The sequence below is a fragment of the Papaver somniferum genome, chromosome 1 (genome assembly GCF_003573695.1).
Source record: "Papaver somniferum cultivar HN1 chromosome 1, ASM357369v1, whole genome shotgun sequence".
In the NCBI taxonomy this organism is placed as follows: Eukaryota; Viridiplantae; Streptophyta; class Magnoliopsida; order Ranunculales; family Papaveraceae; genus Papaver; species Papaver somniferum.
This window is the reverse complement of record NC_039358.1, coordinates 121558581-121579539: the sequence shown is the minus strand read 5'-3', so window position 1 is coordinate 121579539 and position 20959 is coordinate 121558581. Positions and strand designations below refer to the sequence as shown.

At 37.2% G+C, this 20959-nt stretch overlaps 3 protein-coding genes across 5 annotated transcripts; all 3 read right to left on the bottom strand.

Annotated features, from left to right (window-relative positions):
• Window positions 1–878: 878 nt before the first annotated feature.
• Window positions 879–3807, bottom strand: LOC113298860 (protein LOW PSII ACCUMULATION 3, chloroplastic-like). The gene is made up of 12 exons (XM_026547723.1): window positions 3416–3807; window positions 3265–3295; window positions 3052–3144; window positions 2897–2959; window positions 2458–2569; window positions 2228–2313; window positions 2026–2084; window positions 1831–1933; window positions 1700–1760; window positions 1498–1580; window positions 1284–1364; window positions 879–1186 (listed from the first exon to the last, which is right to left on the bottom strand). The coding sequence occupies exons 1-12, from the start codon at window positions 3739–3741 to the stop codon at window positions 1127–1129; spliced, it is 1158 nt and encodes a 385-aa protein (XP_026403508.1). The 5' UTR covers window positions 3742–3807; the 3' UTR covers window positions 879–1126.
• A 152-nt stretch (window positions 3808–3959) lies between these two features.
• LOC113298869 (uncharacterized protein At5g43822-like) lies at window positions 3960–6076 on the bottom strand. 2 transcript variants are annotated; one of them, XM_026547734.1, is made up of 7 exons: window positions 5709–6076; window positions 5422–5559; window positions 5210–5331; window positions 4887–5066; window positions 4670–4732; window positions 4436–4500; window positions 3960–4306 (listed from the first exon to the last, which is right to left on the bottom strand). In XM_026547734.1, exons 2-7 carry the CDS (start codon window positions 5551–5553, stop codon window positions 4263–4265), a joined length of 606 nt encoding a protein of 201 aa, XP_026403519.1. In that variant the 5' UTR covers window positions 5554–5559; window positions 5709–6076; the 3' UTR covers window positions 3960–4262. The 2 variants fall into 2 exon arrangements, with proteins under 2 accessions (XP_026403519.1, XP_026403525.1); XM_026547740.1 differs by having other exon boundaries at window positions 5422–5556.
• A 210-nt stretch (window positions 6077–6286) lies between these two features.
• On the bottom strand, window positions 6287–12807 carry LOC113298845 (actin cytoskeleton-regulatory complex protein PAN1-like). 2 transcript variants are annotated; one of them, XM_026547712.1, is made up of 14 exons: window positions 12459–12801; window positions 12222–12362; window positions 10283–11591; window positions 9647–9865; window positions 9309–9553; window positions 8922–8996; window positions 8649–8720; window positions 8445–8543; window positions 8238–8309; window positions 8031–8145; window positions 7844–7912; window positions 7381–7726; window positions 7153–7270; window positions 6287–7045 (listed from the first exon to the last, which is right to left on the bottom strand). In XM_026547712.1, the coding sequence occupies exons 2-14, from the start codon at window positions 12354–12356 to the stop codon at window positions 6623–6625; spliced, it is 3297 nt and encodes a 1098-aa protein (XP_026403497.1). In that variant the 5' UTR covers window positions 12357–12362; window positions 12459–12801; the 3' UTR covers window positions 6287–6622. The 2 variants fall into 2 exon arrangements, with proteins under 2 accessions (XP_026403497.1, XP_026403494.1); XM_026547709.1 differs by having other exon boundaries at window positions 6623–7045; window positions 12657–12807.
• Between the last annotated feature and the right edge of the window lie 8152 nt (window positions 12808–20959).

The window sequence follows — 20959 nt, the reverse complement described above, 5'->3', positions numbered from 1 at the left end:
ATTACTGTGGATTATGAAAAGTGGGAACCTGAGTTAATATTGGATTGTAAGATGTTCAAAAAAGGGAATGCTGCAGGTACTAGATGGCTTATTAAATTGAAATATCGTTCAAATGATGAAGCAACTTGGGAAGATGCGGATGCGCTTATCGATCGTTTTCCAGACTTTCAGACTTGAGGACAAGCCGTTTTTCAGGCGGGATGGGATGTTGCAGTACCAACACCTTAGTCTCTACTACCTTATTTAGTATTTTCCTGTTTAGTTATTACTTTCCTTAGATAGGCAGTTGCCTTTAATTCATCCAGTTTAGTTAGAAGTCTTTTAGTTTTCTTTAATTACTGCAACTTGGTTAACAAGTTACGTTACATATAAATATGTTAGCCTTGATTACGTAAAGACCATCAATTAATAACAATTCAGTTTATCTTTAGTTTGTTTTCTTATCAGAGCTGGTGGCTATCCCCCAATCAAAAGGTTTATCCGGCTCTCTTTTCTCTTGTGCTAAGTTTCTCTTGTGTTAAAAGTCCATAACCCTAACAAATGGTTGAGCCCGGCCGTAGGCGGGGTGATACCTAGTTTTGTCTATAAATACTGGTTGAGCTATTGAGAAAGGTTAAGTTCCATAAGTGTAAGAGAGAGCAGAGAGGAGACTAGAGTCACTAGACTAAGAGTGTTCTTGAGAAGTTACTTTGTAATCGTCTTTCACCCGATAAGAACAATCATGGCTCGGATGTATATAATCACGCCGAACCACATATATGTTTGTGTATTTGTTTCTATCACTTTGTCATTAGATGTGTTGTTTCTTAAGTTGGATTTTTAGCTGCTACAGAGGATGTACAGCAGTATAAAATTTCATCTTCAAATGACACTTGTAATACCAAATCAGTTACTTTGCTATGACTGGTTTAATTCAGTAATTTATCGAACAAATATAGGTGGATAAGAATTTGTATTCATAAGGAGTTACAGATATTAATTTTGTAACTAAGAAAATTTCAAGAAAATATACAGAGAGTTCATCAAAACTTGACAAGTTGCAGGACGTTCGCCAAATCGCGAGTTGAAATGTCCGCCCAAGGGGTTCTTGTGGTACTCCAATTTGTGTCTGTATTAACTCATTCGATTAGTTACGCCATTCAGAAGATAACTCCAAGTCAGTATCTTCTTCCCACCAAGTAGAACTCTACAAAAAACAGAATAGGTGTCCGCGTTAAATGGATTTTGGAACTGAACATGTTTATGGGAACAAATAGGATATACTAGAGGATAGGAAATTAAACCTTATATCCTCTTCGAAGAAATTCGAGAGAGCTTCCTTGTTCTTCTTGTAATCCTAGAACCCTCATCAGTTCTTCCTTGGTCTAAAGAAACATGCAAAAGAGTTTAGCGTGTAACTTTGTTTGTAACAGACTAACAGCACATTCAGTAAACCACAAAATTGAAAATCTTAGCATGGTACACTGCTAGGTTTATTTAAGTTAGACAGGTATGTACTTCGCCCAATGTGAAACGTGTTGCACTTTCAGCTACACAAGCATATGAACCATCAGCTTGTTTGAGCATCACCTGCCAAGGGCCTGCAGTAACGCCATCACCACTTAGAAAAAAGTTTAAAACGGACTGAACTTCAAATTTAAAAGAGTGATAAAGGAGTCATCTGGAACAATTGAGCTCTAACAAGAGCAGAAGATATTACCAGGGTATTGCCGGAATAGTGCTCCAGTGTAGTTTAGGATGTAAGGTGCCACCGCAACTGTCTTCAGGATAAAGATCAAACTGGATTACTCAAACACGGATGGAAAAGGGCTTGAAAATAAGTTATAATACCTTTGAGTAATCTCTCAACCGAATGTAGAACACAGGGACGAACTGGCAGAGAAATCGAAAATGCAAATCTTTCGTGGGAAACCCAAAAAGTCCCAAGTCAGCCCTGTGAAAGTTAAAATGTCGTTACAAACACAAAAAAAAAAAAAAATGTAAGGGATTTTCTCAGCCAAAAAAAAATGTCGTTACTAACCATACCGCAGTGTGTCAAGTTCAAGGTTGAAAAGAAGAACGGGGGTTGAGGCAGCAAAATTTTCCTATATCCATTGAGTGATTGTTAAAGTGAGAAACACGAAGCAATGGAGATTGAAGATGATAACCGACCAACATAATTATGAGTAGGGCGTTGCGTATTTGCAAGTCATGAATATCAATTAGGGATCTTTAACAGACAACATACCACATATGTCTCTATAGACCCGAGTTCACGAGTGCTACAATTAATGAAGACATATAGTGATGGTGGCTCTTTGGATTCCCACCGACCTGCAAAGAATAGAGATGCAATATAAAGTGCAAGTTCAGTTCAATTATTCAACAACGTAAAAGAGTATAACTGCACCATGCAATAGAAATTGTTCAATTATTTCTTATCTTGTATCACTTAGAATACATGGAGCAGGAACCAACCTTCATTATCTTCTTCAAAATCAAAGTCCAAGGTGCTTCTTACAGATTTGAAGAAACTAGAGACAGGATCACCTTGGATGTCATCCAGGGAACCAACTGTTACGTTCTCAATCTGGCAGAAGTAGGAATAACAGTTACTTGCGTAAAAAAAGAAAGAAAAAAAAGATGGCATATAAGTTTTCCACTTCCCATTGTGAAGTCACATCTTGCACGCGAATTACAATAAAAGGACCTATCAAGAAATTGAAATTTTGCAGTTTTGAAATTAGCAAATGCATTGAATACTCAATTACCCATACATACCATCCTAATCCTAATCTTTTCTTTGGCAAAAAATTTCAGGTTCTACCACACTTGATGCGCATACAGTGGCACAGCTATATTATCCGTATATAGAATCTCTTGATTAACTTAGACCTATCAATTGCATATTTCATACCGAGTCAAGAGCTGTCTTGAAGATCTTGGAACCCCTTCGCTTTTCTGGCGCATCCGGAAACACCTGATTGCTAATAATTTCTTAAAAATACAGTTGAATGATGAATATAAATATACCAATTATGAGAAAGGAATGGGGGGAATGCATAATCTTACAATGCAAGATCGTATTCCTTTCCTTTGTTGAAGCTTTCTAACAACAGCTAGGACAAGTTGAACATTGGCTTCGATGTACTCATCTGAAGACCCCTTCGTGTGTACATACGAATATAAGAAGATCAATAACCAGAAATAAATTCCTAATAAACAAAAAACTCAAGATCAGAAGATGAAACCGATCAGAAACAAAGAAGACCAGAAGATTAATACCTTGTAATCAGAAATACTGCTCGGCAAGGGCCTGTAATTGAAAGAAAAATAACAGAAAACAGAGAAATGATATAACATTCAGTAAAAGTACTAAATTAAGCTCAAAGTACATCAAAAAGTTAGAGAGGGAGAAGGGGCTGATTGAACTAACGGGAATTCGATTTCCAGACGAGTTTTGCCATCTTCGAGTGCATAGATAAGTGAATTTGCAGCATCGTTAACAAGAACTTCATATGATTGAGGTTTATAGACTGAGACACCAACTTTTGGTCGAGCTTCTTTATTGCTGGTACTACTGCAACTAATAATTCTCAAAGAATTAGCTCCAAACTTGGATGAAGTGGACAGTGGTGGAGTAGCAACCGAGAGTAATGACGAAGAAGATGATGAGTGAAGAGAAGAAAGGGAGGAACGAGATTGTTGAGACACTGGAGTGAGAGAGTAAAGAGAAGATGAAGAAGAGAAGGCCATGGCCATCTATCTGTTCGAGGAAGAGAAGTAGAGAGAGAAACAAGAGTCACAGGAATGGATAAAGAACTTGAAGACTACCGTTATCACCACTAGACCATATATTATGGTCCTAGTTGATTTTATAGACCAAACATATGATCTACTATAATTACTAGTACTAGGCTGACTGGCTGAGTATTCTGGGTGGAAGTTTGGCTGTTTCAGCTTGAATATTATTCTGAAGATACTAGAGACATAACAAATTTTTCCACCTCAAAAATCAGCCTCCCATGTTCAAAATATACTGTAAAACATATTTAGTACGGCTGTAATTACAAAAAAAAAACAAATGAAATTTCAGTAGAACAACCACAAAGAAGACAATTTGTGGTATGTTTTTTGCTATTGTTAATAAAAACTAGGCGTAAGGTATTGAACAATGTACAGTCGGTCATTCATTCAGGAGAAAAGGATCACAAAATGGGTCTTCACTTATGAAACCGACAGTACCCATAACCTGCTTCTGTATACTTGTTATATGACTGAATTCATTCAATTTGATCTGCAAATATGATGTCGAAAATCTGTTGGACTGCGCAAAAAAGGATGCATCTATGTTAGGAAGTAGACTACTGTTGGAGTAAGAAAAGATGGCATACTGACTCAAATAAGTTCGAGAGTCCAGTTAAAAAATATTAGCTCCCAGTGTTCTGTGTCCTACCTTCCCCTTTTGGTATATTAGGTTGATCAACTAAGAGTTGTCCGAGTCCAGCCAAATCTCCGGCACTGCAATTAAAACAAAATAACCCATGAATGTTGGATAACCAAGTGAGGGAGAGGCCAGGATATACATCATGAGCTATTAATGTCATTTGGAGACTTTGGTGTTTTAAAACAAGAATGGGATATAACACATTGTACCATACTATGGAAAGAGTAGAGATGTAGAACATACCAAGATGCCTTCTTCAACATAAGTGAAGGAATCGCTGATATTACTGATAGTTTTAAAAGGTACCTGGAATCAGAAAATGGGAGCCATTAAAATCTGAAGTTCAAACTTTGAATAAAAAACAGAAATACGATTCAAGTGTACTATTAAACTGATGAGATGTAAAACACACAAGCAATATCCAGGATATAATTAAAAGAGGAGAGGTAGTGTTCCTTACTCAGAGTGGTGCATCTCGTGAAGAACTTCAAGACCCTCCAAACAATATGCAATACTTGGTGTAATCCCAATTTGGGTCTGCCTTAGATTCTTAGACAGTTTCACAGATCCTCCTTTCACCAACTCTTTACTATCTCGGACAATCTTGTTCAATGACACCACAACAGAACAAAATTCTCCCCTGAATTTCACCAGCCAACATTTTATACACTTTATAACTGGGTACAGATAAAACTAACATAACACAAAAATTATACTATAAGGAAACTAGTCTAACATTATCAATTCCGGAGCCACTAGTCACTACCAAATAGAAGAACTCACATTGTTTCATCCATGGAGCGAAGAATGGTTTCTAAACTGATTCTTTGCTTCCCATAGAGTGTTTCCTTGAGACCATTAATAGACCTTAATGAACCACAGTAATATTTGTTATCCTCAAGCACCTGACGAATAAATATTCAAAGAATTAATATTGAAATTAACCATTGAAGTAATCCATGTAAAATTAATATAAAGGTATAAACTAGTAATACCTGCAATCTCTCTATGATTGCGGACGCATTTCTGAACTGTGTAAGCAAACGAGATTGAAGCTGGTCCCATTTGTCCATTTCCTCTCTAACCTTTTTGTACTTTTGTAGGTATTTCTTCACCATCATCTCCATGGCCTTCTATGCACAATTAGGGTTTTACCAAAATGTTAGCAAGGTTTTAGAGAAACTAATATCTAAAAACTAGATAGGTAAGAACCAATAAATTTGGTAGAGTTATTTCAACAAACACTTTAGGAGCAGCAAATAGTGGTGCAAAACATACTTACAAAGAAACGAGAATTTTAGGAGTTTCGGTAGAGAGAGTGTCAAAAATGTTGAGGCTCAAGAAGAAGAAGGAAGAAGACGAAAACTGAGCAATAAGCAATTTCTCGGGACTTTTATAGGTTTCTGTTGAGAAAGATAACACCTTCAAGGCTTCAACTGTCTCGCTTTGGAACATCTTCAATGCTAGTGTCAGGTTCAGCCAAGCCAACCAACCATTTTTGATAAAAAAAATGCTATCGTCAGAAATAAAAGTAATCCCGTGTGTAGGTATGACTATATGGGTAATGTCAGCTTAGAAGTATAACTAGCTTACATCCCCGAGACGAACTTATTTGTTTTCAGTGGTTGTTGGAATGAGACAGTACAGTGATATACTGATACAACTCATATATAAGGACCAAGGAGTAGTCTGCCAGAGAGGAGGAACTGTGTTATCATCAATTTTTCACGAGAATACATGTTCAACCCAATTCAATCCCACTATCCCAGTAAGGTGTAAAAGAAAAGTTAGTCCAATCCATACACAAAATAATCCAAGTAAAATGCTCGACCGAGCTAAACCATACAATTCAAATTCAAGTTTTAGGATCATAAACAGTAAGGAATAATATATGATAAAAAGAATATTCAGTTCGACGTCTACCACTCTACAAGCAGTAACTAGGAAAAGAAAAAAAAATGAGGAAAGAAAACTCCCAACTTGACGAGAAAAGAAAAAAGAATCAGATGTGCAGAAAAATACAAGAAGGTTGTATAAGTAAATCACAAACACTACAACAATCAATCATTGCTGATTATATAGCACACAAAAATACCAAACCATTGAATCCAAGTGAATAGAGAAAGTAGCCATTCGTGAAAGGCCTATAGACAGAGATAAGAGTACTACATGTTTTCTATCCTGAATGTTACAAGGCTAGAAAGCGTTCCAGTTATCAGAAGTTCTCCTTGGGGTCTCTGATGATGTCCTGAATGGCCCACTTGAACCGAATGGATCAGAATCGTCAAAAGATGGGAACCCTCTGCTATGGTCAGAATCTCTGGTGCTACGCATGGAGTCAAACCTTGTAAGGCTACTATCACCAGGGGGATAAGATGCACGGTCATTGAACGAATCAAAACTTGAGAACGCATCATATTGGCGATCTCCAGCTTCACTGTACCTGGACGGTGAGTTGCCAGAATTGAAAAATGGGGTGCCAGGAACAGAATCAGCAAAAAATTGGTTTTTCTTATCGTCAAACAAGCTGGACGCCTGTGGAGATCCAGTTCTTATTGGTTCTAGACCAAAGTCATTGGAACCAAAGAAAGAGTCTTTATTCCTATCATAATCAGAATCCTGGAGCACAAAAAAATGGAAGCAAATAAGTAGACGACAGAAACCATAAGCAACAAATATCGAGACAAAACAATTAAGAAAGCAATCTTCATCTAGAGTCAACACACCTTTGAAGCGTTAAAGCCCCATACAGAGTCGGTGTCATCATTATTGTCAAAGGTACCCCAAGTAGGTTCATCAAAACTTTTATCCCCAGATATTATAGACTCAGCACCACCATGATCACTGCAATCACAATTACGTAAATTATCTGGAAAAAAGAAGATGCAATTGTGCATAAAACCTGAAACTTGCAAAATAATCGAAAAAAGATTAACCTATTTTCATTCCCGTACCTTTGAGTTTCCTTGGCACGAGGTGAAGAATCAAAGCTCTTCCCAAAATGACTTTCTCGGAATTCTTGGGATGGGCTCTCTAGTGTACTCCTACCTGTCGGACTTCCAAGCGGGCTTCTAGCTGATCCATCTTCACTACGAGCATCAAATGGAGACTCAGCATCATGAAAATGCTCCCCTGTATTATTTGGCTTCTCTGATTTGCTATCAGCATTTGAGGATGAATCAGCGGTTAAACCCTCATCTGCTGAAGCTTTTTCCTCCTTCCGAACAGGCTTGGTCTTCTCTTTTGGAGGGGCTATAATATTTTGCACGTCAAGAGTCAAGTCCTTGACAAATGTAAATCCTGAAAGAAGATAGCATCATCATTAATACGCAAATTTTTGCACCTTCATGTAAGCATTCATCGTGGAAAAGCTCATTGTTTATATAATTATATCTCAATGATTCATAATCAAGATACCTTCATCCTCAAACTTATCCCAGTCTTCATCCCAATCAGCTGCTCCCTCTTGAATTCCAGGTTGCCAGCCTTGTAAGAAATAGGAGGATCAATATGGCATACTTGGATATGTGCAGATACAGTAAACAACTTTTCAACGGCAAACATGGTATGGAATCGGCAATAAACAATATGAGAAGAAAGTTACCAAAAGGAAGCTCCACTAGTGCAGTTGGCTTGACACGTAACCCATACTTCTTGCAACGATCATTCAAGGCTTTCACTAATTCTTCGAGATCTGATTGTATCCGATCTGCGCGAACCTGGATAAACAACCAAGGAACTTGACTTAGACAAGCTCATATCTGGCTTGCTTCCACAGGCTTGTCATATTAAAGCTTAGATTGCAAAGTACCTGAAGAATGCCATCAGTACTGCCACCTTGTTCGATTTTGACAAGTGCATTATACAGCTCCATTTTTCTCTCCTGCAAAATAACTCGTTTTTGTTGGAAATGGAAGTATGAAACACCACTTCGCGTAAAGACTCGACAACTCAAGAGGTAATCTTAAAACAACACGAATATTTATAGGCCATCCACACACCAAGGATGTCGATGTACCTGAATATCACGAAATGTGGCCTCTTCGATAGTTAATTTCGAAGCTATATCTCCAACTTGCTTGTATTTCTCTTCATATTTCTTGCCCAAAGACTCCACCTGAAAGCCAAATTTCCCAATGAATCAAAAGAAGTAAGTCGAAACTAAGGTAGAGAGAAACAAACAAGAAAGACAAATTTCACTTCACACGTCAAAGTAAGGTACCTCTTTTTTATCAGCCAAAGCCCTCTCTGTAATCTCATTAAGCCTATTGTCGCATCTGCTTTTATATAGAACCTGATAACGAGAAGAGACGAAGTAGCAACCAGGGAAAATCAGCAAGATGAAGTCCAAACTCGGGACACCTTGGTATTTATTTCAAAAGAATAAACAATGTAAATAAGGAAGAAAAACAGGAAGCCTGCATTTATTCATAAAGTAGTATATCGATCTAAAGAATGTTAAAGAAGTAACAGGGAAAGGAGACACAAAACTCACAAGTTCCTGCATCTTAGTACGGTAGAATTCGATCTTCTCTCTAGAATCTAAAATCTCCTTCTCCAATTCTGTGACCTATTAATGTACAAAGAAAGTCATGTAAGAAAAATTGGAATTCTTAAAAAATACCAAACCAGTAAAGCATTTTCCACAACAAGAGAAGAGTAAACTAAACACATCATTCAGAAGCTACATAAACAGAAAAGTAAGGACTGATGGGTTTAGCACTATTATAGTATTTAACAGCCCAATATTAACACTGGTAATATATAGAGCATTATACGAGAGGATACTACACTCAAATCACCTAGATGGCATACCAACATATGCAACTAGATCACAAGGCTTCAATAACAATGCAGTAACAGAAACAGAAAAAACAATAACCTTTTTATCTGCCTCTGTTGCCTCGTCAAATTTCGAGTTTAGTGCATTTTGCTCCTCGTTACTGAGTTGGTTCACCAGGTGTTTCTCCAATACTGGCACTCTTGATTTTTGCTGATTGGGCTGTTGTAGTCCTCTCTCGGTCTGAGGATGGGTAGGAGGGAGTTGCATTTGTTGGGACCTTGAACCAACTGTAGGCATCATTTGCCGCGCACCAGGCATACCTTGCTGTTGTGGTTGTTGCAATCCTAAGGAGGAGGAGGAGAAATGAGAAAGAGAAAGAGAATAAGATGAGCAGTGGGCAACAACGCAAAAAAATAGTGGCATTTTTGAAGCAGTACCAGGACCGGGTCCCCAAGCTGCATTTCCATAAGCAGCTGTGGGTTGACCTGCAGTGGGCATAGGATTCTCATCAAACATGATATTGCTTGGAAGCACGGCTGGCAGCGGACGCCCTTCCCTGAATCGTTCCATCAGATACAGAGCGATACAGAACTCTCTCAATGAAAGCATGCTATCATTATCCTGATCAGATAAGTCCCACACCTGTTTTAAGACCGCTGGTGGACGACAACACAAATTTTTTAATCAGTATAATGTGGCTAGTTGAACCTTTAACAAACTACATCCGTAGTGCAAGGAAAAGATATCGCAGAAAATATGACTTCTCAATTGAACACTCCCAAGCATTTTCACCTGGGGTATTTCTCTTAATTGTTATGTTCAGTGAAGCAATGGTGGTGGTATGCAATCAAAGACACTGCTGATTCATTTTACTAATTATGTAGAAAGACATGACATTAGGTTCAGCTGTGTATCGAACATTAAGGTTTGCATTTTAATACAAAGCTAAATAAAAAAGCAACCGTTCTTTTGCCTAGTTTCTTCAAATGAAAAGTTGAATCCTGTTTTAGGTGATGACTGATGAAAATAATACAGTGACGAATTTAAATCTACATCCTCAAAGCCAAACATACCTCTTTCCAATCTCCAACTCAAAAACAAGTTTTTTGCTTGGTCGCCAGTGATTTTCCCATCTCTGTCTGTATCTACCTCAACAAAGACTTTAGTATACTTCTGAATGTCAGACTGGGTCATTCTTGGCCACTGTGGCTGGGACTGGTTAGAAGCAGAATTGCTGGCTCCTGCTGAAATACCAGTTGACATAAATGTGGAAGTACTCTGAATTGGTGATGTTTGTTGGTTCGGTTTGGTTAATGACTGAGTATGCTGTAGTTGACCACTTGATGGTTGCATGCTGAATGTGCTCTGTAAAGAATCAAGTGAGCCATGCTTTGGTAAAGATTGAGGCGCAGAAGATACTGGGACAATGGCAGACGAAACTGGTAAACTGCTAGCAGAGAACCCAGATGAATCTTGTTTTGGTTGAGATGAGATGGCTGAAAACACATCTCCACCAAAAATTGAATCAGAAGCAAACCCATTTCCAGACGGAACCAATGCTTTAGAATCCTTGGGTGCCGGCTGAAAGGACGACTGAACTTGGTTTGACGGTCTCGGTGAAACCAACTGTGTCATCCCAGAGTTTGCTTGTGGTCTAGGTGGTACTGAAGAGTTCAACCCTGGTCCCATCCCAAATCCACTCTGACTTGTAGGAGGAGTAACACCTCTACTGGGAATTTGTGAGGTTGCCCCCGATGGTGGCATTTGTCCACCCGACATTCCGCTGAGCCAGTCGGTTGAGACACTGGAGGTTGGAGGTCGCGGTGCTGCCGCAGTACCTCTTACAGGAAAACCTTGACCAGGGACACTCTGTGCTGGAAGTGAACCTGCACCAGCAAGCATTGGTGGCCTCATAAACTGATTTGGTTGGGAAGGAAATTGCTGCTGGCTCATACCAGCATTTGGGACTGACTGTGGCCCTCTGTAGCTAAAATTTTGAGATGTAGCAGCGGCAGCTCCACCCATCTGGGTGGTAAGATTTGCTCCACCCATCTGGAGGGCAGGGTTTGCACCATTCATCTGGAGGGCAGGGTTTGCACCATTCATCTGGAAGCCAGGCCTTGCTCCACCCATCTGAGGGGCCGAGGTTGCTCCACCAGTCTGAGATGCTGGGGCTGCTCCACCCACCTGAGGGGGAGCTAATGCAGCAAGATTTATCTGTGGTGCAGGGATTCTAGCAGCCGCGGGACCAAACAATGCAGCCTGGACAATTTCCTGAGTTAACTCTCTCTTACTTTGTGCCACAGTTACAAGTTTAAGAGCATTGTAAAATTCTGGCCGTCCAAGGAAGCCACTTCTGTTTCGATCAGCAAACATCCATATCTGCATAGAGGATACAAAATGTAAGAGCAGGACATTACTGTCTTCAAGGATGTAAATTCATTTGCCACACCTAGTTCGCCATTTGTTCTTCTGCCATTATATAAGCATTTCTACACTTCACTAAGATGGCTACTACTTTACGTTTTTAATTTTTGTTAGTGTTCACATAATAATGAAGAAGCATCAGCAAAAGGTGCACCCAAATGCCACTGACAAGTGTACCGTGTACATAACTGAAGTTCAAACGACAACTATTAATAAACAGCTGGGATGTGCAAGTGCATCCAAGTAGACAGTCTTCGAAGTTTATACTATCTATCAATTATACTATTTATCAAACATTGACAACAGAATGCTCACCTAAAAGTTCCATCTGAACTAAGAAATCTACCCATCTAGTTCTTACGGGTGCTGAAGACAACTCAAAGCAAACACGTAGTAATAGACAGGAGATGAAGTTAATGTTTGGAAACCCGCATATGAACTTAAATTCTAAATTCAAATTTCATAGTTATTCACTTATGAAACTAGGGATTTGGTAATAAACAACTACAACATGAAAAAGTGCAACTTACCAATACGATCTAATACAAGAAAACCCTAACCAAATAAATCAAAATTGGGGCGTACCTGAGCTAGAACAGGTTTCTGCAAACCAGAAGCTTGAAAGAAAGTAACAGCTTCCTGTCCACTAATTCTTCCATCCCGATCTAAATCTGCTCTTCTAAAGTACTCATCAAAGAGATCTACGTTTTGCCCCGCCATTCCTCACTGTTACAATAATTCAATCGAAACATCAGATTTTGAAAGAAAAAGAAAACCAGTAATCGAGAAATCAAAATCATTTTAAAAATTGATCTTAATTACCCTGAATTCACCCTATAGTTTATCAATCTGAGAAGGAGAGGAAAAAGAAAAAAGGGTTTACACAAGATCTCAGTCGTTCTTCGACGACTGAGGAAATTGAAATTTTGGGTTTTGATTATAAGAGATCGAATAAGTGTTAATGTTCAATTGATCGAAATAAAGAGAGAGAATCAAGAGTTCGTTGGTGAAAGAATTTACATATTTCGGCAGCACAGATTTTGAGATACGAAATGAATGAATGAATCTACTCTGGCATATTGTCTCGCTCGATCGAGGAGAAAAAATAGGAAAGCAAGATGATGTTTGCTAATTATTTGTTTATAAACCAACACAAGGGCTATTTTGCCCTTGTGTTCTTGGAATAATATTTCATTTTTACTTTTGAACCTCTAGCCTCCCGCACTCTATTAATAAAAAATATGGTGCTAGCGAGTTTCGAACATATAAATGATGTCATCATCATCACGTGACGTTGTATTTTTTTTTTCTTGTTCTACCGACTCACTTTTCTGAATCTTGCTCGACTGAGTTTTTATATTTGAATCTGATCAAATAATAAAAATATTAAAGAAAACTTTATAATTCAATCAGATATATGCGTCCACGAGCCATGTATGAAGTTATGGCTAACTCAAATGTCTCTGAATGAGAAGTATAAGAGAGTCTGACATTCAAAAATCGGAAATCACTAGGAATCGGAAATCACATCGATAGTATAGCGAGTAATCGGCCTTTGAGAGCCACATTTAATATCAAGTAAAAAAAATGTGGTTTAGTTTGAGGAGATGCGACCAATTGGGATCAACCGCCAATCTAATATGCCAATTGGACAGATCCACTACTAATCTAATATGCCATCTCAATCACAAACCCGATTACGGCTCATCGAGGGGTGAGAGAAAATAAGAGATTACATACTCTTTAATAAAACTTGTTTTCCTACTAACGGTTTGGGTTATAAATATGTATAACATTGAACTAATTGATTTCAAATTTTACACATAATTAGTTCTCATCCAATCTAAATGAAGACGATTTTGAATTAAAATGGATTCTATTTACTCTATTATCTACCATTCTATCTACTAAAACAATGTCGTATAACTTTAGTATTATGATGAATATCGCAAAGAAGAAATCTCGAGTTCAAACTAGTGCTTGATAAAATTTGAATCATAAATTCACATAATAAAGAACTTATGGCATAATATAATGAGAGCAGTTTATTGTTTGATATATCGTAATTGTATATTAAGTTCAAAAGAGTTATCAAGTTAGTTTTTTTGTTCACAAATTGATTTACTCAGTACACGGACTTGGAACTTATAAATAATAAGACTTGATTTGGTTAGTTCACGAACTGGTTGATTTTGAGATATCTTTGGACACTTTTAAATTCTCTAGTACACGAGCTGATTTGGTCAGTACCAGAACTGATAGATTTTAAGAAGTTTTTGTATACTTTTTTGTAGAACACGAAATGATTCGGACAGTTCACGAACTGATGGGCATAAAAAGTTTCGGAACTCTGAGACAACAATTCGTTCACAAACTGTTTTGGACATTTCACGAATCGATTTAGTCTTCGAGAGTTATTGAAATCCATGAATGCTTGATAGTTCACGAACAACTTAACCATTATCATGTGGCTAACAACTTGGTGCAAAAAGCATATTTCGACAAATATGTGGCTGCACATTTTTCTTTGTAATTCAAGAAAAACTTCTCACATGCTTGCACGATCAATTTATATTGAGAAGTTAAGCTTTTTTGGTGTCAAAGTAATTCATAAACTTGGAAACTAGTTCACAAACTTATTTTTGATGGTAAGCTACCTAGCCTTATTCATCATTATAAATAGAGAAACCTCTCAAACTAAATTCTCAATCATGGCACTTTTGTGTCCTAACTGGGCTATAGTCGTCCTCTAAAGACGTAGGTTTTTCGTAAAACTGTATTAGGTTATGACTTTTGAAGTCTCACCAACGGATTCATAAAGCTCGGTCGTACTACTTTTTACCTGATAGTTCTTGATATCCGTATCTTTTTCTTATTGATCATTTTAACTCACCGACTATAGGTCAATAACAAGATAAATAAAAAACACAAAGTACTCTTTATATAAGACTTTTCCACAAAATAAATATCTAAAGTTCTCTTTGATTTGTTTAGATTGTTTTTGTGAGGCAGATTCGACTAGTCGTCTTTATGACCTTTTGAAGATATTAAGCAATCCTAATTTTTAAGGTCTGCTTGGTATATTCTTTACCTTGAAGATCCCTCATAAGTTTCAAAAGTGCAACTAAAAAGTTTTTCCCATACCCCCAAACTTAAATCTAACATTGTCCTCAATGTTCTAAAGATAAAATTAAAAGCATATGAACAAGGAGAAACTGTTACCATTTGAAGCAAAAGAGTTAAGGAAAGATATTACCGTGTCGCATGAGATTGGGTTACCTCCCAAGAAGTGCTAAGTTTAAAGTCTTCAGCCAGACATTGGAAGGAATTAGTCACCTCATAGAATCAAAAAGTAACAACCGAAATAACTGTGGGTCTTCAAAACCAAAAAGAGTTGACCAAAGGAAACTACAATAACCCAAGAAAGTGAACAAGGATAGCATGCCCTTATCTAGTTTCCTGATTAAGATATTTATATCTAATTGTGGTTCAGGTTCAGGTTCTAAGAAAGGGTCTAAATAAAATATTTTCATTGGTTGCGTTTCTTCATAGGTGGGATCCGAATCATTAGGTCATAGAGTCTGGAAAAACTCAAATAAGAACTTAGAAGCACAAAACGATAACCTAAATAATTGAGGATCCTCTAAGTCAATCAGTTTTGAGTTACATAACTGACAACAATGAGAGTAGTGGTCATTCTTAAGAAAATGTGTCGATTCTATCAACCTAAAGTACTTAGGCTTAGTCTCAGAACTTAATAAGTGACACATTTGAAATTTATACGTTTCCACAATTGGAAGTAAACTATTTGGTGGGAAAATTTTTTTCAATCTTGGTATTATTTCCTGGGCAAACCACATCAACTAGAGTATGGGTTTCTAATGACTGGACTTCTTCCTGGACATCATTAGGTTCGGGAAAACGAGTATGAAGGTAATCTTGTAAAATGGTCGAGGCAGAGATATCAAGTCCAAAATGAGGGATCTTTGTAAGAGCTAAAGGTATGGAACAAGGAGAATGATAATCACCCCCAAACTTAGATTTTTGGGTATTTCTAGATAGACTAGCTACAATTTCCTTAATTTCTAGATTATTGGAATCCTGAAAATAGTCAATTGCTCCTTCGAGGTTATACTCAAGCGACGCATCCTTACTCATATTTAATAGCTCTACGAGTTCATTTTCTTCGTCTAAGACTATTGTTTCTAAGTCACTAGACTTTAAAACAACATTTTCGGAATAAACCCGTTCCTCTAAAGCATTATCGGCTTCGTAATCAAAAGGAAAAACTACATCGTCTAAAACGGTGGTATCCCTAATCAAATCATCGTCCTTTTGAATAGGTGAATAATCATAAAAATTATTTGGATTTGAACTAGAATCATTATAAAGCTCAATTGGATTAATAGATTCCTGATCACTATGCCTACACATTTCAGATTCTTCATTACTACTATCCTCATCATAATAGTACGAAGATGATTGAACCTTATCTAAATAAGTAGTGTCTTTTATTCTAACCTCGTCCTCTAAATTAGGCAAATATTCACTATTGATATCAAGGGTAGAATTAGAAACATTATTTTGGAAATTTAGATCATTTCGAGCAGCATTAGCTAACTGTTCATTTTCTGCCTCTAGACGTGCCTGAATTTCACTGAGCATAACACTTATATGTTCACTACTCTCGTTTATCATCTCAGAATACCTTGTACACTCTTCTTTTAAACTATTCATTGCAACTAAACGTTTATACGTCCTTTTAATCCGTTGTTGGGTCTCTTCTAGAGAAGGAACAGGTTCAGAAATATCATAATCAGGACTAGTTTTTAAGTAATTTTCCAAAAACGCGTAACTAGTACTATAATGTTCCTGATTTTCTTGCTCGTAAGACCAATTCGCGTGTGGATAGTAACTGGGCTCACTATGGTATGAACCATAACCTTGAAAAGGATGGCGTTCCCAACCACTATTCCCAACATGGTCATATAAAGGATGATGTCCATATTCAAATTCAGGTCGATAATCATTGTATTGGCTTATATCATACCAGTTCGACATTCTTAATTGCAAGGGAATTCTACACAGTCACAAACAAGGCTGACTCAACCAAATCAAACCTATAAAATCTAGCAAACAACAAGCATGATGGCTCCACTTAGATTGTTTCTAGACCAGCTTCTAATCCTTCGAAAGGGAATTCGTTACAATTTAAGCAAACCCCTCTGGAATCAATCCGAGTCAAAGTAAGTTGAATTGAGGCGAGGGAAGCTCAGTGGAGCTTTGATACCCAAGGCCTCACCGCTATCACAAGGCGGCGCAATCACGCATTCAACTCACAGAAACCATCATGAACTCCGAAGTATGCTAAAAGAGTAACCAATATTTTTCGAACGACTTTCCTACTAAGCTCGTTACCCTATAGGTCTCGTTCTAGTCAAAATTTTAAGCTTAGGTTCGCGTTTGGTTTCATTTTCCTAAAGCGGGCAAGAAGGGAACGGTGATGAAATCCGAACCCTTATCTTATATGGCCAGTTCTTGCCCTTTACTAGGAAATTAAAGAAGCCGGTTCAGTCCTCAACATATAATCACCTTAAGGCAAACAGTAAACCCGCTGACATGAGATTCGCGGGTGTTTAGAAGTTTACCTCCCGTACCAGACGGGCAAAGAACCGCTGTAGTCGACTCGGGCCACTGACTCCGGTGTCAGTGTGCGAACCCGAGGGGCCGAGACGATATCGTAATCGTCGTCCTTCCCTGCAAACAATTTATATTTAATTTTTTTTTTATATAACCCTTCCGTAGGGTTTAAAATTAAAATAAATTGTCCAAAGTCCAGTCCAATGAAAAGAAATACAAAAAATAATAATAATAATAATTACAAAAAAAAATGGAAAGTCTCTTAAAAATAAATAAAAATAATAATAAATCTCTCTCTTTTTTTTTACTTTGTCTTTTTTCCTTCTCTTTTAGCTTTAAGCTTTGATTCCAAGGTCTTTAGTATTCAACTTCAAACCTGTAATACAAAGACACAACCAAAGAGACGTAAAAAGAATAAATGGAATAATAAAAAATAATAAAAACCTAAAAATTCTACCTAAGCACAAATCCGCGTCGGCGACGCCAAAATGATTAAGATTTTTGATGGGGTTGTAGTAAATAGGATTCGTTTCAGACTTGTGAAGGAAATGGAATTTTTAGAAAAAAATAAAAATAAATAAATATATATATATATATATATATATATGTACAAAAAATATTAACAATGGGCGAGAGGTACTGGGACTAATGATTTGGCCGAATTCACTACATAGGGTTCATTCATATATTCTTTGACAATTTAAAACTCAATAAAATTAACATGGACTCTGATTTTGCCAAGATAGATTCTCAAAACATCGATTGTAAGTCCTAAGCATGATGTATCAAAACACCTAAGCTAAGCATACATCATCAAATTAAATAACAACCAATTAATTCAAATCATATTTCAATTTTAAATTAATGCAAAAGTCATAAAAAATAATAAAATAAATTTACCCGTGTATGAAATTCACCCTCCTCCGTCGTCCCAGTGTTGGGTTTAGCTCATCATGATAAAAACACGCTCAAAATATTTATTTATTGCTCAAATGGTGTTTACAATGAAGAGAAGAAGAGAAAATGGTGTAAACAGCTAATGTGCGACCCACATGAAGCGTCACAAAAGAACGATAAAAGGGAAGTGCTATTGTCGTTGTGGTTCTACGACCCACACCTACGACCCACGCCTGTGAGTCTGTTTCACTGTTGATAAACGACTGTCCCTGCGAGTCTGTTCTTCGTGTTCTTGGTGTTCTTCATCATCAGCAGGAGCAGAAACAGAGTTTCATCAACTCTTGATTTCTCGCTCCTGAGCTCTCCTATTGACCCCAAACTCTCGACACCCTTTCTACTCAACCCCAGCAACCTATTTATAGCCAACAGACCCATCGAATCTCACTCATTCACTCCATATAATTCTCTTTAACTCAACAGTAAAGAAAATATTTCTGGGAATATTTTCTTTCCTGTTTCATCTTCTCACGCGTTTTCAAGCCTCCAAATTACCATATTTAACTCCTTCACGCTCCAACAGGCTGTGAGGGTCTTCCATGCACGCACAAAACACGTTGAATCTTCTTCAAATCACGTGAAACCCGTGATATACACGAACTGCCCTGTTTTCAACCCGTGAATTATTTAGCTGATTCTAGCCAATTCTGGTCGAACTAAACGCCCACAGTGTGTTTAATAGGCCATATCACAACTATCGACCAAAAATCAGCCATTGAATCTCCCTAGAACACGTTCAACAATTCGATCAAAAATCTGCAGAAGTGTTCTCCATTTTTTTCGCCAAAAACAAAATTCAAATGGAGAAGATGACCTCCCCCTAATCATGTACTGGGGTGCGAATAGCAGATGCCTTTTGGGGTGACCTGGGGTGCCCCCTAGTAATTGAGGTGCCCCTTATCCAACAGTGAGAGTCCGAATAACACGTGTCCTCCGGGGCTTTTGCCAACTTTTCGAGCCGAATTTTCCAAAAAATGTTTATTTTCCAAAGGTGTCCTACAAACACATAAAACACCAAAATTAGTACAAACTCGAGTGCCAACAATATATAGTATTGAGATCAAATTAAACACAAAAATGTGTCTATCACATGTGCATTTGTCCTCGTTAACAATATTTCTGGTGTCTTATATTTTTCCTTTTCCACATTATATTGTTCATCTTTATAATAAGAATAACACAAGTAGTACGTAGTTTAAGTTCTTATTATTTGCGATAAAAAACAAGACGTGTTCTTGTTGAATTCGTATCTTAAAAGATTGATTACAAGTTTCGTACTTGTTAGAATTCGGATACAACTAGATTGATCTTGGATATTCATTTTAAAGCTCGTCCAAGATCTTTTCTACACAATCAGGTATACCTAATTTTGGTCTACACATATTGATTGTGAAAATGAGAGGGTACCAAGCACACCAACAACGTTTTTGTTCTACACAATCAGGTATACAGACTTTTGGTCTACACATATTGATTCTGAGAAGGAGAGAATGTCAAGTACACCACCAACGTTTTTGTTCAGCAATCTGTATGGACAAATTTAATATAATTGCAAGTAGACCAATTTAATGATCCTTGATAATATGTATATAAAGTTTATATCTCTATCTCTTCTCAATCAGAAAGTCTAGACAATGGAGTTCGTGAACCTGATTGTTAAGAAGAATACATGGACGATCCCAAAAATCAATATCTAAGATCAATCTAGTCGTATCCAAATATTTAGATCTGAATTCTGACAAGTATAAAACTTGTTATCTATCTCTCAAGATACGAATTCTACAAGAAACGAGTCTCGTAATGGATATTAATTATATCGGTATATATACTAGAATTGAATATGTACTACTTGTGTAAATCATATTATAAAGATAAACAATATAATGCGGAAAAGGAAAAATAAAAGACACCAGAAGTTTTGTTAACGAGGAAACCGCAATAGCAGAAAAATCGCGGGACCTAGTTCATATTTAACCACCAAAATGTATTAAGCCGCACAAACACTAGATTACTATTAGACTTCGAACTGGAATGTAGTTGAGACCGAATCCATCCTACAAGCGTTTAAAGTCGCGCTCCTTACGTCTCTACGCAATTGATTCCCTTAGTTGACGTCCTTTACATCCTAAGAGATGCTTCAACCTAAGTGAATACTTTTGATACCAACCTGCCTCTAACAAATAAGCATATTTGATTTCCCTTTAGATCAAATATCAAGGCTTGAAAATATGTTTGCAATAGACAAAGCTGGCAAACTTCATAAATCCGGAACACTTACACTCAGTTAGCAGAGAAGCCTAGATTCTTAACCACCTCTCAAGAAAATTCTTGATCTAATCAATTAAGAATAGTTTTCAGATATCTATCTTGAGGAATCACAAAGTCTGAGGCGAAGATAATTTTGTGTTTTCTATCAATCTTGACTGAAAGAGATTACGAGAACCTCGATAACAGAAAAGCAAGATCGGGATATACGAACTATCTAGGTAAAGATAGTCGGACCTGGCTTCACGAATCCCCGGGTGAAGTTTTTAAGTCGCAAACCTAATTATGTTTCTCAAGAGGAAACCTATTTCAATATACGATGACTCTAGCAATCATCTATAGGACACGAAGTGTCAGGGATTGATTTTCCCAGTTGATATAACATCTTTATTTATAGATGTTCAAGACTGAAGGTTTCTTAGTATTCAAGCTAAGATAACTTGAGATTCAAGTAAACACTTTCT